The following is a 15,676-nucleotide window of genomic DNA, read 5'->3' as shown; positions in this document are numbered from 1 at the left end:
TAAGCATCTTGTGTGTTTATTTGTGTTTATATCTACATTCGATATTAGTGTAAATGTACATATAGTATACCCCATAATTTTTAGTATGTTCGATGTCAGTAATTTGTATTTGCAATTAATCTTCAACAATCCATACTTGCGTGTGCTACATATTATATGTATGTAGATCGCGTTTCATTTCATACGTGACTCGAGTTTTGTGTGAACACCGTAAGTTTGGACTGTCGAATTGTATTGATATTCATTTATAAATTTATTGTTGATATAAATGTTCTCCCATACTACATACATATGATGTATATTTTAACGTAAAATTTCCTCAGCTATTGTGATAACGACAAACTGTATGACACGATTTTTTTTTTAATTTGCTTTCACTGAACAAATGTGGAACCATGTTTTGCTTTAAATTTTGCTAATCGGTAGATACTTCTACATACATATATTGAAACACATACATACATATGTGTGTATGTACGTATTTTGCTTCTTATACAAATCAATAGTCAAAATAGTGTATACTTCATTATAATATTACAATAGTGTGTATCGCACTGGCTGAGCATTTATTATTTGGCATGCTTTTGCCATTGTTAGAGCTATATATATATATATATAATACTACATACATACATACATACATACATACATACATTGCCTACTTTGTATATACGAACATTCATATTTATATATATATTATATTTAGTTTTTTGTTTTTATTTTCTTTTTCTTTTTTTCAATCTGCCTGCGACACCCCATGCTGTGAACCTCGGAACCTTTCGTACATTCAATTGTTGCAAACACAATAGACCGGTGGCTTCTTCTTTGGCTCCGGAAGGAAAGAGAAAACTCCTAAAGAAAAACCCATCAAGGAACCTAAAGAGAAAAAACCAAAAGAAAAATCTCCAAAATCCAAGTCCAAAGTGGCTCTGTTAGACACGTCCAACGAAAGTGGCAATCTCGATAGCACACTAGAAAAGAGTCCAGACAAGAAGAGTAACAGTCCGGAGAAACCCGGCTTTACAAAACCTTACGATTACGTGGAATCTGATCCTAACAAGAGTCCATCGAGAAAGCCATTCATTCAAGGCGGGTTCAGCTACGAGAAAGATCCTAAGCGAGATGATCATCAACAATTGCTCGACGAACAACAAAGTCCAAACACTAGAAAAGCTACTGGACTTGCTTTCAATTACGCCCCAGGTGAAGACAAGAAGTTGGCAGAAAGCGCTGAAAAGAGAAAAACCTTAACAGAGGAACCCAAGAGTCCTCCAAAATCTCCCATTTCTGATTCGGAATCGACGCCGAAGAATGTGCAGCCTATGGGTGTACCGTTGACTACTTTCAATGCTCCACCGAAGAACGCTGGTGCTTTACCCCTCGACAGCCAAGCTTTCCTTGACGCTGAAAGAATGCACCATCAACCGTCCCCCGTGTTTGTGCCCGTCGTCGGAGTCAAGTCTGGCACCGAAGTGCAGATCATGGTTGTGACTGCAAAATACGATCCGAAAACAAAAAAGCTCGATTTGATACATGGAAATGTCAGACACAGCGTCGGTGTGGTTAATAATGCCAACGGTCACATCGACACTGACTATGGGGTGATCGATCCCAAAACAGGTAACATTACGACTACCGACTCGGCTACTAATAAAAAGGAGGTCAAGCAAGGATCGCTTGATACCAAAACTGGACACATTATCCTCAATTCGGGTGCAATTGATCCCAAAACCGGGGCACAGGATACTACTATGGGACAACAATTCGTCATCGCTGGAAAGAATGATCCGATTTTGAAAATTGTCACAATCACCGCTAAACTGAACCCAAATACGAAACAATTGAACACGGCCAATGGTAAAATGGACCACTCCTCTGGTCTTCTCGATACTGAGAGCGGTCAAATCGTCAGCAAGTTTGGTCTCATTGATCCAAATAGCGGAAAAGTCGTATCGACCGATTACAAAACTGGCAAACAAGAAATTAGACAAGGCCAATTGGATCGTAAGACTGGACAAATATTGCTCACGTCTAACGTTGTCGACCCGCAAACAGGAAAGGTGGACAACTCTCTAGGACAGCAGTTCATAATAGCCGGTGAGAACGACAACATAGTAAACGTATTGTCACTAGTGGGAAAAATAGATCCCATTTCAAAGAAACCAGATTTATCGACCAGTCATGTCGATAATTCTGTAGGGATTCAACAGGCCTCGAATGGACTCATTCAAACGAAATATGGCCTCATCGATCCAAAGAGCGGTATTATTCTGTGCACCGATCCAAAGTCTGCAAAACAGGAAGTCAAGAAAGCCGAAATCGATCCCAAAACTGGTTACATTTTCATCTCGTCTGGCGTTTCAAATCCCAAAACGGGAAAAGCCGACCCGACTCTGGGTCAGCAGATTATAATATCGAATGAAAACGATAAAATCGTTAAAATCGTCACAATCACGGGTAAGTTTGATCCAAGAACTCGTCAAATTGATTTGTCAAAGAGCGATGTTGAAGAGACTCCAGGTATTGCACAGAGTTCTAGTGGCTTTGTTGTGACCAAATACGGTTTGATCGATCCTAGGAGTGGCCAGATCCACGTGACTGATCACAAAACTGGAAAGAAAGAAGTCAAACAAGCGTTAGTGGATCCCAAATCGGGTCATCTCATTTTGACGGGAAGCGTCGTCGATCCGAAGACTGGTCAGAAAAATCCGATGCTCGGACAGCAATTCATGATCGTCGGTGAAGACGATGCCGTTATCAAAATATTCACCATCACTGCAAAATACGATCCCAAAACCAAGCAGATCGATTACATAAATGGACAAGTGGAGGCGACACCTGCAGTCCTCAATAAGAAAACCGGACTGATAAGTTCAAAATACGGTCAAATTGATCCGAAATCGGGCCAAATTACGACTATCGACCCGGCGACCGGCAAGACGGAAACTAAAGCCGGCCAGGTAGATCCGAAAACCGGACATATATTGATATCTTCGGATGTCATCGATCCCGATACTGGAAAGGTAGATCCTATGTTGGGACAGAAGATGATTATCGGAGAAGAAAACGATGTATTGCTAAAAATCGTGACGATCACCGTCAGAGTTGATCCGAAGACGAAACAGTTGGACAATGCCACCCTCACCGAAGAGATAACTCCCGCTATTCAACATTCAAATGGACATATACTCACGAAATACGGAGTGGTCGAGCCCGAAACTGATCACATAATTACGACCGATCCTAAATCTGGCAAGCAAGAATCGAAAAAATGTCACGTTGATCCTGTCACCGGACAAATTTCTATCACTCACGGTGTGATTGATCCCAAAACTGGAAAGAGCGATTCCTCCCTTGCTATGTACATGCTGTTGGCGAATGAAAATCAACCTATTGTGCGGGTTACTACTTCCACGTCCAAAATCGATCCGAAAACAAAGCAAACCGAATCACCCGCCACCACTTTCGAAGGCTCGGGCGTTTTGATCCCAGAAACGGGCCAAATCATATGTCAACAAGGAATCATCGATGCCAATTCTTCCGAAATAACCGTAACCGATCCTAAAACGGGTAAGCAAGTCGTTAAAAAGGGAAAAACCGACGAAAACGGACGAATCGTAATCACATACTGCATGATCGATCCTAAAACCGGAAAAGAGGATCCAAACACGATCCAAACTCTCGCGGTGAACGTGGCCGAAGCGCCCGTCTCTCAAGCAAAGTCCTCTCAAGCGACTTCACCGGCTCCGAGTCCCGTGAAGGTGCAGTCGCCCACTGCCACTGCAATACCCATCGCGTCGCCGACGGTTCCATCCTCGCCGAAGAAGCATTCCCCCGAGAGACCTTCGCAAATCCCCAAATTGGCCGGCGCCACTCCTGTGGCTGTCGACACGACCGCCTCTCCCACCGCTGCAGCAAAAGAGCCTGCCAAAGCCAAAATTGTCAAGATAATGGTCATAATAACTCGATTAGACCCCAAGACCAAGAAACCGGATCTGAACAACTCGGAAATTGAACATTCGACCGGTGTTCTCGATCCCAACACCGGGCTCGTGGAGACCAAATATGGTGTGGTAAATTCGAAGACTGGTGAAGTTACGCTAACCAACCCGTCTTCAGGTCAGAAAGTCACCAAAGAAGGACACTTGGAACCAAAAACTGGTCAAATTATCATAGACTCGGGAGTTATCGACCCGAAAACCGGTAAAATCGACCCCAACCTGGGTCACATAATAAGCATCGCGACGCAAGACGACCCAGTCGTGAAAGTCACCACCATTACGGCTAAGATAGATCCTGACACTGGCAAGCTGGATACTGCCAATGGTCAAATTGAGCATTCTAAAGGGGTGGTGGACGTTGGCACGGGTCACATATCCACCAAATACGGTTTGATTGATCCAACGAGCGGTATTTTATTTGTTCCCGATCTCGCATCCAAGAAACAAGAAACCAAACCCGTGCACGTCGATGAAACTACTGGCCAACTGTTGATCACCGGCGCGATAGATCCTAAAACGGGAAAATCCGATCCGAATCTCGGTCAACTCATTTCGATCGGTAACATGATAGATCCGATCGTCGAACTGACTACTATTGTGGGGAAGGTGGACTCGAAGAAGGGCACGATCGATCCGAAAAACAGCCACATTGAATGCTCGACCGGTCAATTGAACCACGAAAATAACAAGATCGACACCAAATATGGACAGATCGATCTACTCAAAGGAACGATCACATACGTCGACTCCAAAACTGGAAAGTTTGATACGAAAGAAATCAAGGTCGACCCCGTCACAGGTCAAATTCTGATCAAGAGCGGCCAAATCAATCCGAAATCGGGCAAACCGGACAAAGACATCGGAAGGCTGATCTCTGTACGCATCGTTCAAAGTAAAGTTGACCCCATCACCGGTAAATCTATTATCTCTCACGAACCTAAAAATATCAAAGTCGATCCGAAAACCAATCAGATATGGACTCCTGGAGCGAAGGATGCATCGGGTGAGACGGTTTATTCCACGGGACTGATCGATCCCAAGACTGGCTACGTCACAACCATTTACGGCTATTTGGATCCCAAGACCGGTACGGTCGTCAAACAAACTGAGATAAATCCGAACGTCACCAAAATTGATCCTCAAACTGGACAAATTTATTCGGCTACGGGTCAAACCGACGAAAACAATGAGCCTTTATATTCCGCGTCTCAAATCGATCCAGCCACTGGAGAAATTTACACCAAAGTGGGCAAAATAGATCCTCGCACTGGCAGATTGATCATCATCCGAGTGTTTGTTATCACGCAAAAGGACAACAACGGAAAGATCAAAGAAATCGACCCCAAGGATTGTTCCATCGACGAGACGACGGGCAGGATCTATAACATCATCTCAAAGACGGTGTATGTCTATCAAATGGTCGATCCCATCACCGGCGAAACGATCGAAGTAGACCCCGACGACCCGAGATTGATGGGAGCGCGGACGACCATCACCCAAACGGTTTCGCTCTCGGGCAAGATCGATCCCGTCACGGGAAGAGTGAAGACGGAGTACGGCGACATCGACCCCGACACTGGCGACATAGAACCCAGCACCGCTGTCAGAGACCCCGTCACCGGCCAGCTCATCCTCCACTACTCCCAGATCGACCCCACGCACTTTGACGACAAGAGCCGCAACTACGTGATCGAGAAGGAAACTCAAGACATTCCCGCCACTTTTGACATTCAAAAAATAAACACAACCAAGTTTTCAACTTTCGGCAAAGGCGATACACCGCCTCGCCAGACTCCAACACACCACGACTTGGACGACAACGAAACGAAGACTTTCATTACGGAACAGATCAGAACGACCTCCTCGACCACCCCCACCTCCAAAATCCCTGTTTCACAGAGAATTAAAGGAAAAACGGTGAACGTATCGACGCCCGTCGTCGTTAAGACCACCACCAAGCAAGTGCTGACTAAGAACGAAGACGGCGTCACACACAATGTTGAGGAGGAAGTAGAGAATTTAGGTACCGGAGAAGTCACTTTCTCCACGCAAACTAATAAGGTGTGTTTACTTAACACTTTTTTATTCCCCTTTAGTTTAGTTTCTTTTTTTTACTTTTTTACTTTTTTCCCTTATTTCGTTTAATCCCACAACTTCTATTTACATACATACGTAGTAAATGGTTTGTTGGTAATTATTATTGTGAGAACTAAAGATCTTTTTGTTTTTAATACTGACTGAATAATAAAAGTATTGCATCGCTTTTGTATTGCTATTGAGAGTGCGTGTGCGTGTCTAAAAATTGAAAATTGCTGCACGTGTCTCGTATGTATTTCCATTCCATTCCATTCAACTAAAAGCTAAATAATCGTTGTATGATTCTACTGTAGAGTAGAGTAGATTTAACTGGAATTTCCATTCGCATGTGTTAAAATGTGTTTTTTTTTTCTTTCTTTGTTATTTATTGCTTAAAAATCGAAATGTGGGCCAGGCTGAAAGTTTGGACCCGCCTCTTGATTCCACCGGAAAATCGCCATATGTGACGGCGAGAGCCGTGACAACTCGTACGGCCACCACTCACGAAGATCTAGGAACCAATGCTCGCACGCAGCAGCTCGAAGAAAAAACCGTAGCTCATTCGATGACGTCGTCTGCCACTCGTCAGGAGCAAAGAGTGGTTACTCAAGAAGTAAAAACGACAGTTTTGACTGGAGATCAGGTACATGTTGCGCAGACTACATTTTTTTTTGTTTTCACAAAAATGAATAAAAAGCTGACAAATTCATCTTGAGCTTATGATTTTTTTGCTTTTCATTTTCTAATGAGCTTTTTATTTTTGCTTGATGAAATGGTCCAAGTATTTTACATATTGTATTGTATTGTTTTGCGTGAATTAAAGATCGATTTTATTTTTACAAAATTTTTAAGTATGTCCCCACCCTTTTGGTAAAAATCTGTGTTCTTTACACACTGTGTAGTGAAGTGAATTAATGTATTGTAGTTTTTGCCTCTTAGAATGCCCTCTATTGCTAATCTATGTAATTTCAAACTGACATGTAAATATAATATATAAATATTACATAGTATTTTCGACTGATATTTTAATTTAAATCTTTTGGGAACTTTTTGAAAAATACACGTACAATACAAGTACTTTTTCCACGACATCAGTGTTGTTGTTGTTTTTTTATTAACTTATTTCTTATAATTTTCTCAATCATCGCCTTCCATGAATGTATTAACTGCATCCTGCAAAACTCGTTTACGACAATAATGCCGATGCCTGCACACTTGGTTTTGAAGTTTGCTCGTCGAGGTTCCGTTGGATCGGACAGCAGCGGAGATTCTGGAACGCCTATAGACTTTGACGACGATGGCACCCATTACGAGAATTATCGTGCTCAATTTGGGGTAAGTGGTTTCATTTCAGTACTGCAATTACGTTTGCGAGAAACACATTTGTGAGAGTAAATCGCTCGGTACGTATTACATCTTCAATAATTTATATGCATTTATGCATGGTTGGTTATACCTACATATGTAATATCATTATCTCTCTGATTGTGAATGAATGTGTTTAATATTATATTTATGTATGATATGTACATACATATTTTCATCGTAGTTTAGAAGTTACTAGAAACATTACATGTATTTGCATCCAATATTCGTGTGATATTTTATAAGTTTTGTTAAAGTTATTCTATTACAGTATTACATATTTCCACGACACTTAAGCATTGATTGATTATTTAAAAAGTTCAGCCGGGAATTAGCCAAACATTGTATTTCTCATTTAAGGATTCCGATGGCATTGTGAAGACGGAGAGTGTAGTGTATCAAGCAGGCGCTCATGGTACAGGAGAACCACCTTTCGCTACTCTGCTCACCTCCGGAACCAGAATCGTTAGTACTACATAATCTGCATAATTTAATGTACACCCTATGCTCAAATGTTCATTGAGTAAATTTTGCCTTCTTCTGCAGATGGGAGGTGAATCAGTGCATGATGACTCTCACCCACAAGGAGAAATAGTGTCGTCACAGACCATCAGCTCCAAAACAAGAACAGTCGAGACGATCACGGTATTATATTTTGTATATAGTATACATATATTTTATGCTGTTATAGGAATATATATGGTGTTACAGTAAGTTTTACATTTTCGGTTTTCAGTACAAGACAGAACGTGATGGCGTAGTTGAAACTCGCGTCGAGCAAAAGATCACAATACAATCTGACGGCGATCCGATCGATCACGACAGAGCTCTCGCTGAAGCCATACAGGTCGACAGATGACAGCGACTCGCGTTGCAATTTGTATCTATCACCGAGTCGAATTACTAACTTAACCTGATCCGTTATATTTGTTTATAGGAAGCCACGGCCATGAATCCAGACATGACAGTCGAAAAGATTGAAATCCAGCAACAAAGCCCACAACAGTAGTTCCGTACGGTCTATCAATATTGGGTAATGTTACGTGTAAAATAATACGTACATATGTATGTACATACCCAGTGGTATGGACATTAATGGTATTGATTTGCTTTTCTATTTTTCAGTTGTTCGAATTGAATGAGACAATGTGTTCACTGTAATGTAACTTCTACGTACAACACAATATCTATATTTATTCCTTATCGCTTACTATTGTTGTATTTGTCGGCCAGCTTAAAGCTAATTTTCTGTTATTTTTAATTTTTCATATTTGCATTTATTTTTATGACTGATTTTTTGTTTACAAATCAATCGAAATTATTTATCTTGACATTTTGTTTTGTATTTGCACTCATTATTATATTTTTTGTTAAGAGATTTTCAATATTTACCATATGTATATATGTATACATCATATATTTTTTTAATGATTTGTATTTTTCTATTCTGTCCATATTTAATCGTTGTTTTTGTCCATTATTATTTTTAAGCTATTTTTTATTCAAGGTGACAAAATTATATGTATATCTCGAATAGTTATTGATTATATTATTATAATACATATATATGCGCATATGTTGATACAATGAATCGAGGAAAAGTTCATGCATACATACATACATAGTACATTTGTGAAGATATAGATTATTGTAAATAAATAAACAGATTTTATGTAGAACTTTATTATTATGAATGGATATGTAGATTATGTTAAACGAGAAAAAAATGCATTTACTAATAATTACGAGTATCACTATATTCACTGTTACAGTTACTGTTTCCGGTTTAGATTTCAGTGTCTTATTTGAAAATGTACATTTATAGAAATTTAAATGTTTGTCAATGTAAACATGTACATACGTATATACATTGTATGTATTTGGATAAGGAGAAGAGCACATTAGAATGCGGCACCGATATACATATATGTATACACAACAAACTGTTTTTGGTTCACCAATCAAAATACATATTCGTTAACGGGATCAATTAGAATTATTATTTCTTTTCTCCATCCAGCACATTGCAATTATTTGCGACTTACAATCAAACTTAAACAAAGTCGGAGGAATTTCGCCTCTTATTTATTTGTCGGTTTATATTATTATAATGTTTGAAATAAGTCACACACAAAATTAGTGCCATAGTTTTTAATCAAGCGGCTATATTTGAAATTATATTCCCGGCTATTCAAAGGTTTATAGCATACACGTACGGACGGACGGACGGCTTGAGCTAGGTGTAGCTTTCAGTAGGTGGATAGAAGAAAAACATAGCGTATAATAAATACATATGATTGTGTGGGGAGAATTTGCATTTGTGTGCGCATAATTTCATTATTGAAATTTGCTATGTTCAATGTGGACGCTGGCTTCCCTGCCGCTTTCAATCTTTTAATTATAAATACATATAAATTCTTCTTCTTCGGTTTAATATTATACATGATTTTTAATTTTTTGCAAAATTTTGATATTATATTGTACATACATATTATACAATGTAATATGTACCACTCGATGCGTATACATACATATATGATAGTAAGTTTAAGGCAACTTCCATTTGAATATTTGACTGATGCAAAGAAAAATTTTAACCATTGTTAATTCTGTTGTGAATTCTAAAATTGTATTCGATTTATTTATATGTATAATAGATGTATACGTGCGTACACACACACACACACACACACACACACACACACACAACCGTATGTATGTATGTATGTATGTACATATAATGTAAGTGAGAAATTACACATGTACATACATACGTACATATCATTCAATCTTAAATTCGAATAGGAAGAAGTGCGCTCTTATGAAAATTTGACACAAACAAACTGGTGGTGGGTTAAAAATTCTACTTATAAATTACTGTATGGTTGGCATATACATATATACATACATGTTATGTATTGGTATCTTCATTGCCCACTAATTCGTTAAAATATATTATATACATACATATGTATATGCAAAATATATAATTAGAATAAGTATGAATTGAAAACATTTGCAATTTTATTATCTTGAGAGAGCCTAGCTTTTTTATTTTACTGTAAGAACATTCATAAGTTATAATAAAATTATTAAAGTAATATATTTCTTCTTTGATATTTTTTATCTATTTAGCTTTTCTATATTATAATATTATTATACAATTATTTTTACTGGTACATATTTAATATTAAGTGTTGTTTTTATTTTTTTTAATATATACATATATACTTTTGTAGCCGTCTTTGTTTCTACTCATTGATAATTTACTTATTGTGTATAAATTTGATTTGTACAATCTCAGAATCAAAATAAGAAAAAATTTAATTGTCAAATTGTTTTATTTACTCTTTCAAATATATACAGTGTTGGATTATTTCGAATATCGAATCGTAAATTACCCTAAGCAATAAAAAAAATTACCGTAGCTGAAACTTGTCGATATTGCTCAAGTAAATTTGACCCACTGAATTCGAATATGACAATATTTTTGGCTTTTGCAGTCATTAATTCAAAATCTAGTATTGCTGTGCCATAAGTGAGTATTCCAATCAATAGTCGGATGCTTTTTCTATTGATTTTTTACTACATTTATAAGGGTTGGTTTTCGATCTTGATATTTTTTATTTTATCTGTTAATTTTTTAGTATCGGATGTATTTTTATTGGGCTTAGTTTTTGAAATAAAAATATAAATTACATACAATAATTCGGAAAAAAAACTTTTACATTCAATTGAAATGAATTAGAATGAAAAACGGCGCACAGCGACTACATACGACTTTCAAGTATGTACACACATACTATAGTCCCATATCACTAGATCTTGCTTATTTTAAAACAAAACAGTGGCGTTATTGGGGTAGGTGTCATCTGGTGCGGTAAGTCGTAAATTTACAACGAGAAAATAAGACATTGTTCAGTGGCAGATATTGACAGACACTCTTGGCTTGGATAGCCTGCAACATGGGTATTAATTAATTAGTAGTGGATTTAAATAACTAAACTACTATGATATTAAATTTTACATTTTATTAGCATAATATTATACATACATATGTAAGTATTTTACTTCCTAATATTGTTCCTTATCCAATCAATGTAAACAAAAACGTTCGTATATAAATCTGGTATTGAGGAGCCGGAGCGTTTTGCTCCGTAACTGAGAAATCCAATAAATTCGTATTGATCGTTCCTAAATCGCATCAGGGGAATACCAGAGTCTCCGTTGCCAGAAGATCTGCCGACTATTCCGCCAGCACAAATGTGCTCTTCCATCAATTGAAAGTTGTGTTCATCGTAGAACACTTGACATTCGCTCTTCTCGACAGCTGGTACGCGCAGGTTCAATTTTTTTGTACCATTGCTGCGCCTTTCAATATCATCGAAATACAGATGCCATCCAGATATAATTAAATTCACCGGAATATTTGGTGCATTTTCAAAAATGTTCATTTGCGGTAAACACAGTGGTCGAATGAAGTCTGAAATTTCATTTTTTAACTTATTGATTTAGTCAATATTTTAAGTATGGTGTGTGTGTGTGTGTGTGTACCTGTAAATTCAACATCTCGATCCATTCTTACGAGAGCAATGTCATTTCTTTCAATATCAGCATTAAAGTTCGGATGCAATAATATTTCTTCGATACTTATTTTCAAAGACGTTGATTCAGTGCAGATTCCATTTGCACTGCAGTGTATTTCAGCAGTCAAGTCATATACGCCGAGCACCACATTTTTACTAAAACAATCAAAATCAATGTGGTTATTGTGATGATTTCTTTAAAATTTGAGATAACTCAGCCAGCATAAGTAATAGAAATGATAATGGAGTATGCATACATATGTTTTGGCCTCGAATCTTACAATACAATACATACGGAACTTTGTTTCGAATGTTCTTTCTGTGGAAACATTGAGCTGGGGCGAGAACATATCGCAAAGTGATCAGAGTGGCCGAACACAAATAAAAACTTTTGTCACGATCGTCGTCTTTGTACTCGATCGCAGCCAACCATGGAAATTGATCGATTGCACTCTCTCCGTCTTTTACTTCATTAGCCTTATGAACGCTGGCCTCTCGTCCGCAATTTTGCCTCGAAGGTAGAAGAGTGCTCATATCCGAAGCCACGGTCCTTTGGATTGTATTATCAGAGCAGCACACGCTAAAGGGATGATTGCCCGAACAGGCAGATTTCGTCAACAGCGTCCTATTCTCTTGCGCCAGTCTATTTCCCGCGTTGGAAAACCTCAACAAAGTGGGGCAGTCTAACAGACTGATGCAGATTCCCGCTTCCGCATTGGGAGTGGTACAATTGGTGGTGCTCTCCGAGGTGGCGCTCTCGCAGCACACTTTCAACTTCCTAACATCCACGTTGTAGCCGCACGCCGAATCTCTAAGATATATGGTGTCGTTTCTAGTTCGTCTGACATTATCTAAAATACTCTGAATGGGCAGACAGTTGTCGACGTCGATGCACAGCCCTGGACGGTTTATCGGGGTGTTGCAGGCTTCTTCTGTTGCAAAACTCTTACTTCATTACTTTTTCTTTCATACTTATCAACTTTTATTTTCGTAAAAAGAATCTAATCGACTAATAAACGTCCAAAACAATAAAATGTGCAAAAGATAATATTTATTCGTACATACATAATATGTACGTGAAAATAAAAAGTATGATAAGATATGTCAACAAATCTAATCGGTAAAAGTGTGAAACCACTTACCTCTATTAGATACTGCATAGGTTATTGTCAAGAAGAAAAATATGCCATAGAAACTATTCATCTTGTTAAGTATCTTGGCGTTTTATTTTGACCTTTATAACCTTTTAATTGGCTATTGAAGAATAAAAACATGAATGATAAGCCTAAATTTATTGTGATACATACACATACGTATGTGGCTAAAATCTGAATGTTTTTGTGGCTTAGTATAATTTTTTTGAGCACACTAACAACAACACTCGGTCATAAATTGAACAAAGGCTGAAATGAAAGATTATATGTATGTTAATGCAAATATTGGCTGTCAAAACACCAGTCTGGCGCTGAGATTTGCCTTTTCGCCACCAGTTCCGATACTTTCATATTAGATACTATAAACCGCTTAAACACTGAAAAAGGTAACTGACGAAACGAGTACTCAGGAAACGGAATCGAACTTTGATTTGTTTTCGATGTTCTCAATAAACCTTCACTCAAAAAAGTCACTTTCGAAATTATATATTAGATTAGCACATCTACAATACATAGTCATTGGCTTTGAGCAGAGTTGGATTCCAATGACATCCATGGAAATTTGGGGATTGAGATAAATAAACTTTTTTTTACGTTTTATTTTACAATAATTGAAACGAAACATCCAGACATTCAATATAAATATACATATACGTATGTACGCATGTAGCTTTATTTTCAACATATAACAACCTAATATCCTAAATTGCAAACAACTGTACATACATACATATGTATATGTAAAACAAAAATCAAAAATAATTGCATCGAAATTAGTTTGTCAAAATAGACATACATATGTATGCATTTTGCACTGTCTATTGTTTTCTTCCGTTGATTTTAGAAAATTGCCGTCGAGGTATTCTCTCGAAGAAAAGAAGACCAGCCGCACGCTCTATACTCTCAGGAGGAACCTGAAAATATATTTTACACACAATTAAATACAATATGTATGCACATACATATGTAGCATGTACATACATATGTGAATTGAAAGTCGTCACCTGAAACGAAGTAATCGGCACGTCGTCGGGTATCACTTGATTGGGCATGCAGAAACATTCTAAATCAAGGTTTCCATCTGGCGATTCACCGACTATCACTTTGTAAAAATGTGTGGGAACTGCCACCGAATTCGCTCCTATCGTTTGATATCTAGTATACATTTTTCCGTCGCCTTCTTTCCTTGAACATACATTATTTTCATTTAATAAATCCAACCAGTACACATACATACATATATGTATTATTATTTGCATTGTTTCTACTTGGGAAGATATAATGGTCCAGTGCAGCAGTACACATTGACGTACGTATTTGTCAGTTTTCGTACATATTTCTCGAGATTATTCCAGGAATTTCGATTGAAGCCTTTTCCAACCTAAAAAGATTACAAGACGATCGAGTTATTCTTACGTCGGGTATTCCCATATCTGAAAATATGAATTAAAAACACAACCTGCGGTGCCATGTTGCTTAAAAAGAAGGTTTGATCGACATGGTTTTGAGAAAGCCGATGGTTTCCAGCTGCTGCCAAGTGGCCACGGTCGAATCCAGACCCTTTATAATCTGAATTATCTGATCTACAAAATGACGAACATTTTACTTGTGAACATTTACGTGCAATTATTTTTTTTTTTAATCACCTGAAGAAGGTGTGCACGCTTTGATCTGGCCTGAATTCACATTTGGACCTATTGATCTGATCATTTGATTTTACAGATTGCTTTGTGAGATGTTCGAAGACCCAGTGAGCTACTCGATTTCTTCGATCGTACGATAAAACATAATTGTCAAACGATCGTACATTGTCGAGGCCCGGAAATCCGTATTTCATTATTTGAGAGACCTGAAATTGCAATCGGTGATATTGGTGTCGGCTGGTAATGATTTTTGAATGAATTGACAACAACGGGAAATGAAGTAATTTACTCTGGCAGGGCCAGTGGCTATCGAATCGCTGACAGACATGGGAGTGGCCGCAGACACCTTCCCGAAAGACAGCTTTTCGAATATTTCTGCAGGTTTCCTCTTATCGAGAACGCTTTCCAATACCAGTCGATCAGTGTGTAATGCATTTTGTAAAATATCCAAAAGTCTTCTTTTCTCGATATTTGCTCCAACGAAATAGCCTCCGAGAGCAACGCTCCCCAAAGCTGCTATTCTTACAGCTAATTGTGGCATATTCTATTTATTCTGAAAGAGGCGACGACACCAAAAACATGATAAATAAAATAAGTCAAGAGAGGAAATCTAACCTAACATACGTATGTATGAAATCTAACCTACATAATATATCGCCGATGTATTTCATAACAGCGCAGCTCCAAAAACTGACTGACAGTGACGTTTAACAAAAAGAACTAAACATCTCGACTTTCGACCATATATTAATTTCATGGGAATCAAAGATTCCACCAGTGGCGGATTTGGTAATTGGATTATTACGCACTATTAGCAATGGTTTACTATTGTCAAAATTTTTTTTGCTCTC

General features: G+C 38.0%; 3 protein-coding genes across 8 annotated transcripts in view; 1 reads left to right on the top strand and 2 right to left on the bottom strand.

Annotated features, from left to right (window-relative positions):
• Positions 1-10,774, top strand: part of cora (erythrocyte membrane protein band 4.1 like coracle) — a 24,619-nt gene extending 13,845 nt beyond the window's left edge. Inside the window, exons 13-20 of one of the 2 annotated variants that reach the window (XM_077427255.1) lie at positions 810-6,062; positions 6,493-6,720; positions 7,305-7,412; positions 7,803-7,907; positions 7,989-8,087; positions 8,179-8,289; positions 8,380-8,475; positions 8,568-10,774. In XM_077427255.1, coding sequence (XP_077283381.1) covers positions 810-6,062; positions 6,493-6,720; positions 7,305-7,412; positions 7,803-7,907; positions 7,989-8,087; positions 8,179-8,289; positions 8,380-8,451 — 5,976 coding nt within the window. In that variant the 3' untranslated portion in view covers positions 8,452-8,475; positions 8,568-10,774. The remainder of the gene's footprint in view (positions 1-809; positions 6,063-6,492; positions 6,721-7,304; positions 7,413-7,802; positions 7,908-7,988; positions 8,088-8,178; positions 8,290-8,379; positions 8,476-8,567) is intronic. The other variant, XM_077427256.1, reaches the window with a different exon arrangement.
• Positions 10,767-13,492, bottom strand: LOC143909349 (phenoloxidase-activating enzyme-like). 3 transcript variants are annotated; one of them, XM_077427285.1, is made up of 5 exons: positions 13,171-13,492; positions 12,324-12,960; positions 11,997-12,184; positions 11,497-11,925; positions 10,767-11,400 (listed from the first exon to the last, which is right to left on the bottom strand). In XM_077427285.1, the coding sequence occupies exons 1-4, from the start codon at positions 13,229-13,231 to the stop codon at positions 11,510-11,512; spliced, it is 1,302 nt and encodes a 433-aa protein (XP_077283411.1). In that variant the 5' UTR covers positions 13,232-13,492; the 3' UTR covers positions 10,767-11,400; positions 11,497-11,509. The 3 variants fall into 3 exon arrangements, with proteins under 3 accessions (XP_077283411.1, XP_077283412.1, XP_077283413.1); XM_077427286.1 differs by having other exon boundaries at positions 12,324-12,957; XM_077427287.1 differs by lacking the exon at positions 10,767-11,400 and having other exon boundaries at positions 11,454-11,925; positions 12,324-12,957; positions 13,171-13,484.
• Positions 13,171-15,676, bottom strand: EndoG (endonuclease G, mitochondrial). Of its 3 annotated transcripts, none has more exons than XM_077427295.1 (7): positions 15,468-15,676; positions 15,115-15,378; positions 14,829-15,031; positions 14,642-14,765; positions 14,451-14,563; positions 14,187-14,367; positions 13,171-14,096 (listed from the first exon to the last, which is right to left on the bottom strand). In XM_077427295.1, the coding sequence occupies exons 2-7, from the start codon at positions 15,364-15,366 to the stop codon at positions 14,001-14,003; spliced, it is 969 nt and encodes a 322-aa protein (XP_077283421.1). In that variant the 5' UTR covers positions 15,367-15,378; positions 15,468-15,676; the 3' UTR covers positions 13,171-14,000. The 3 variants fall into 3 exon arrangements, with proteins under 3 accessions (XP_077283421.1, XP_077283423.1, XP_077283424.1); XM_077427297.1 differs by having other exon boundaries at positions 15,472-15,574; XM_077427298.1 differs by lacking the exon at positions 15,468-15,676 and having other exon boundaries at positions 15,115-15,381.

This window comes from Arctopsyche grandis, chromosome 3, assembly GCF_051622035.1.
Source record: "Arctopsyche grandis isolate Sample6627 chromosome 3, ASM5162203v2, whole genome shotgun sequence".
Classification (NCBI taxonomy): domain Eukaryota; kingdom Metazoa; phylum Arthropoda; class Insecta; order Trichoptera; family Hydropsychidae; genus Arctopsyche; species Arctopsyche grandis.
The sequence above is the reverse complement of the archived record's forward strand: the minus strand, read 5'-3'. Positions and strand labels throughout refer to the sequence as shown.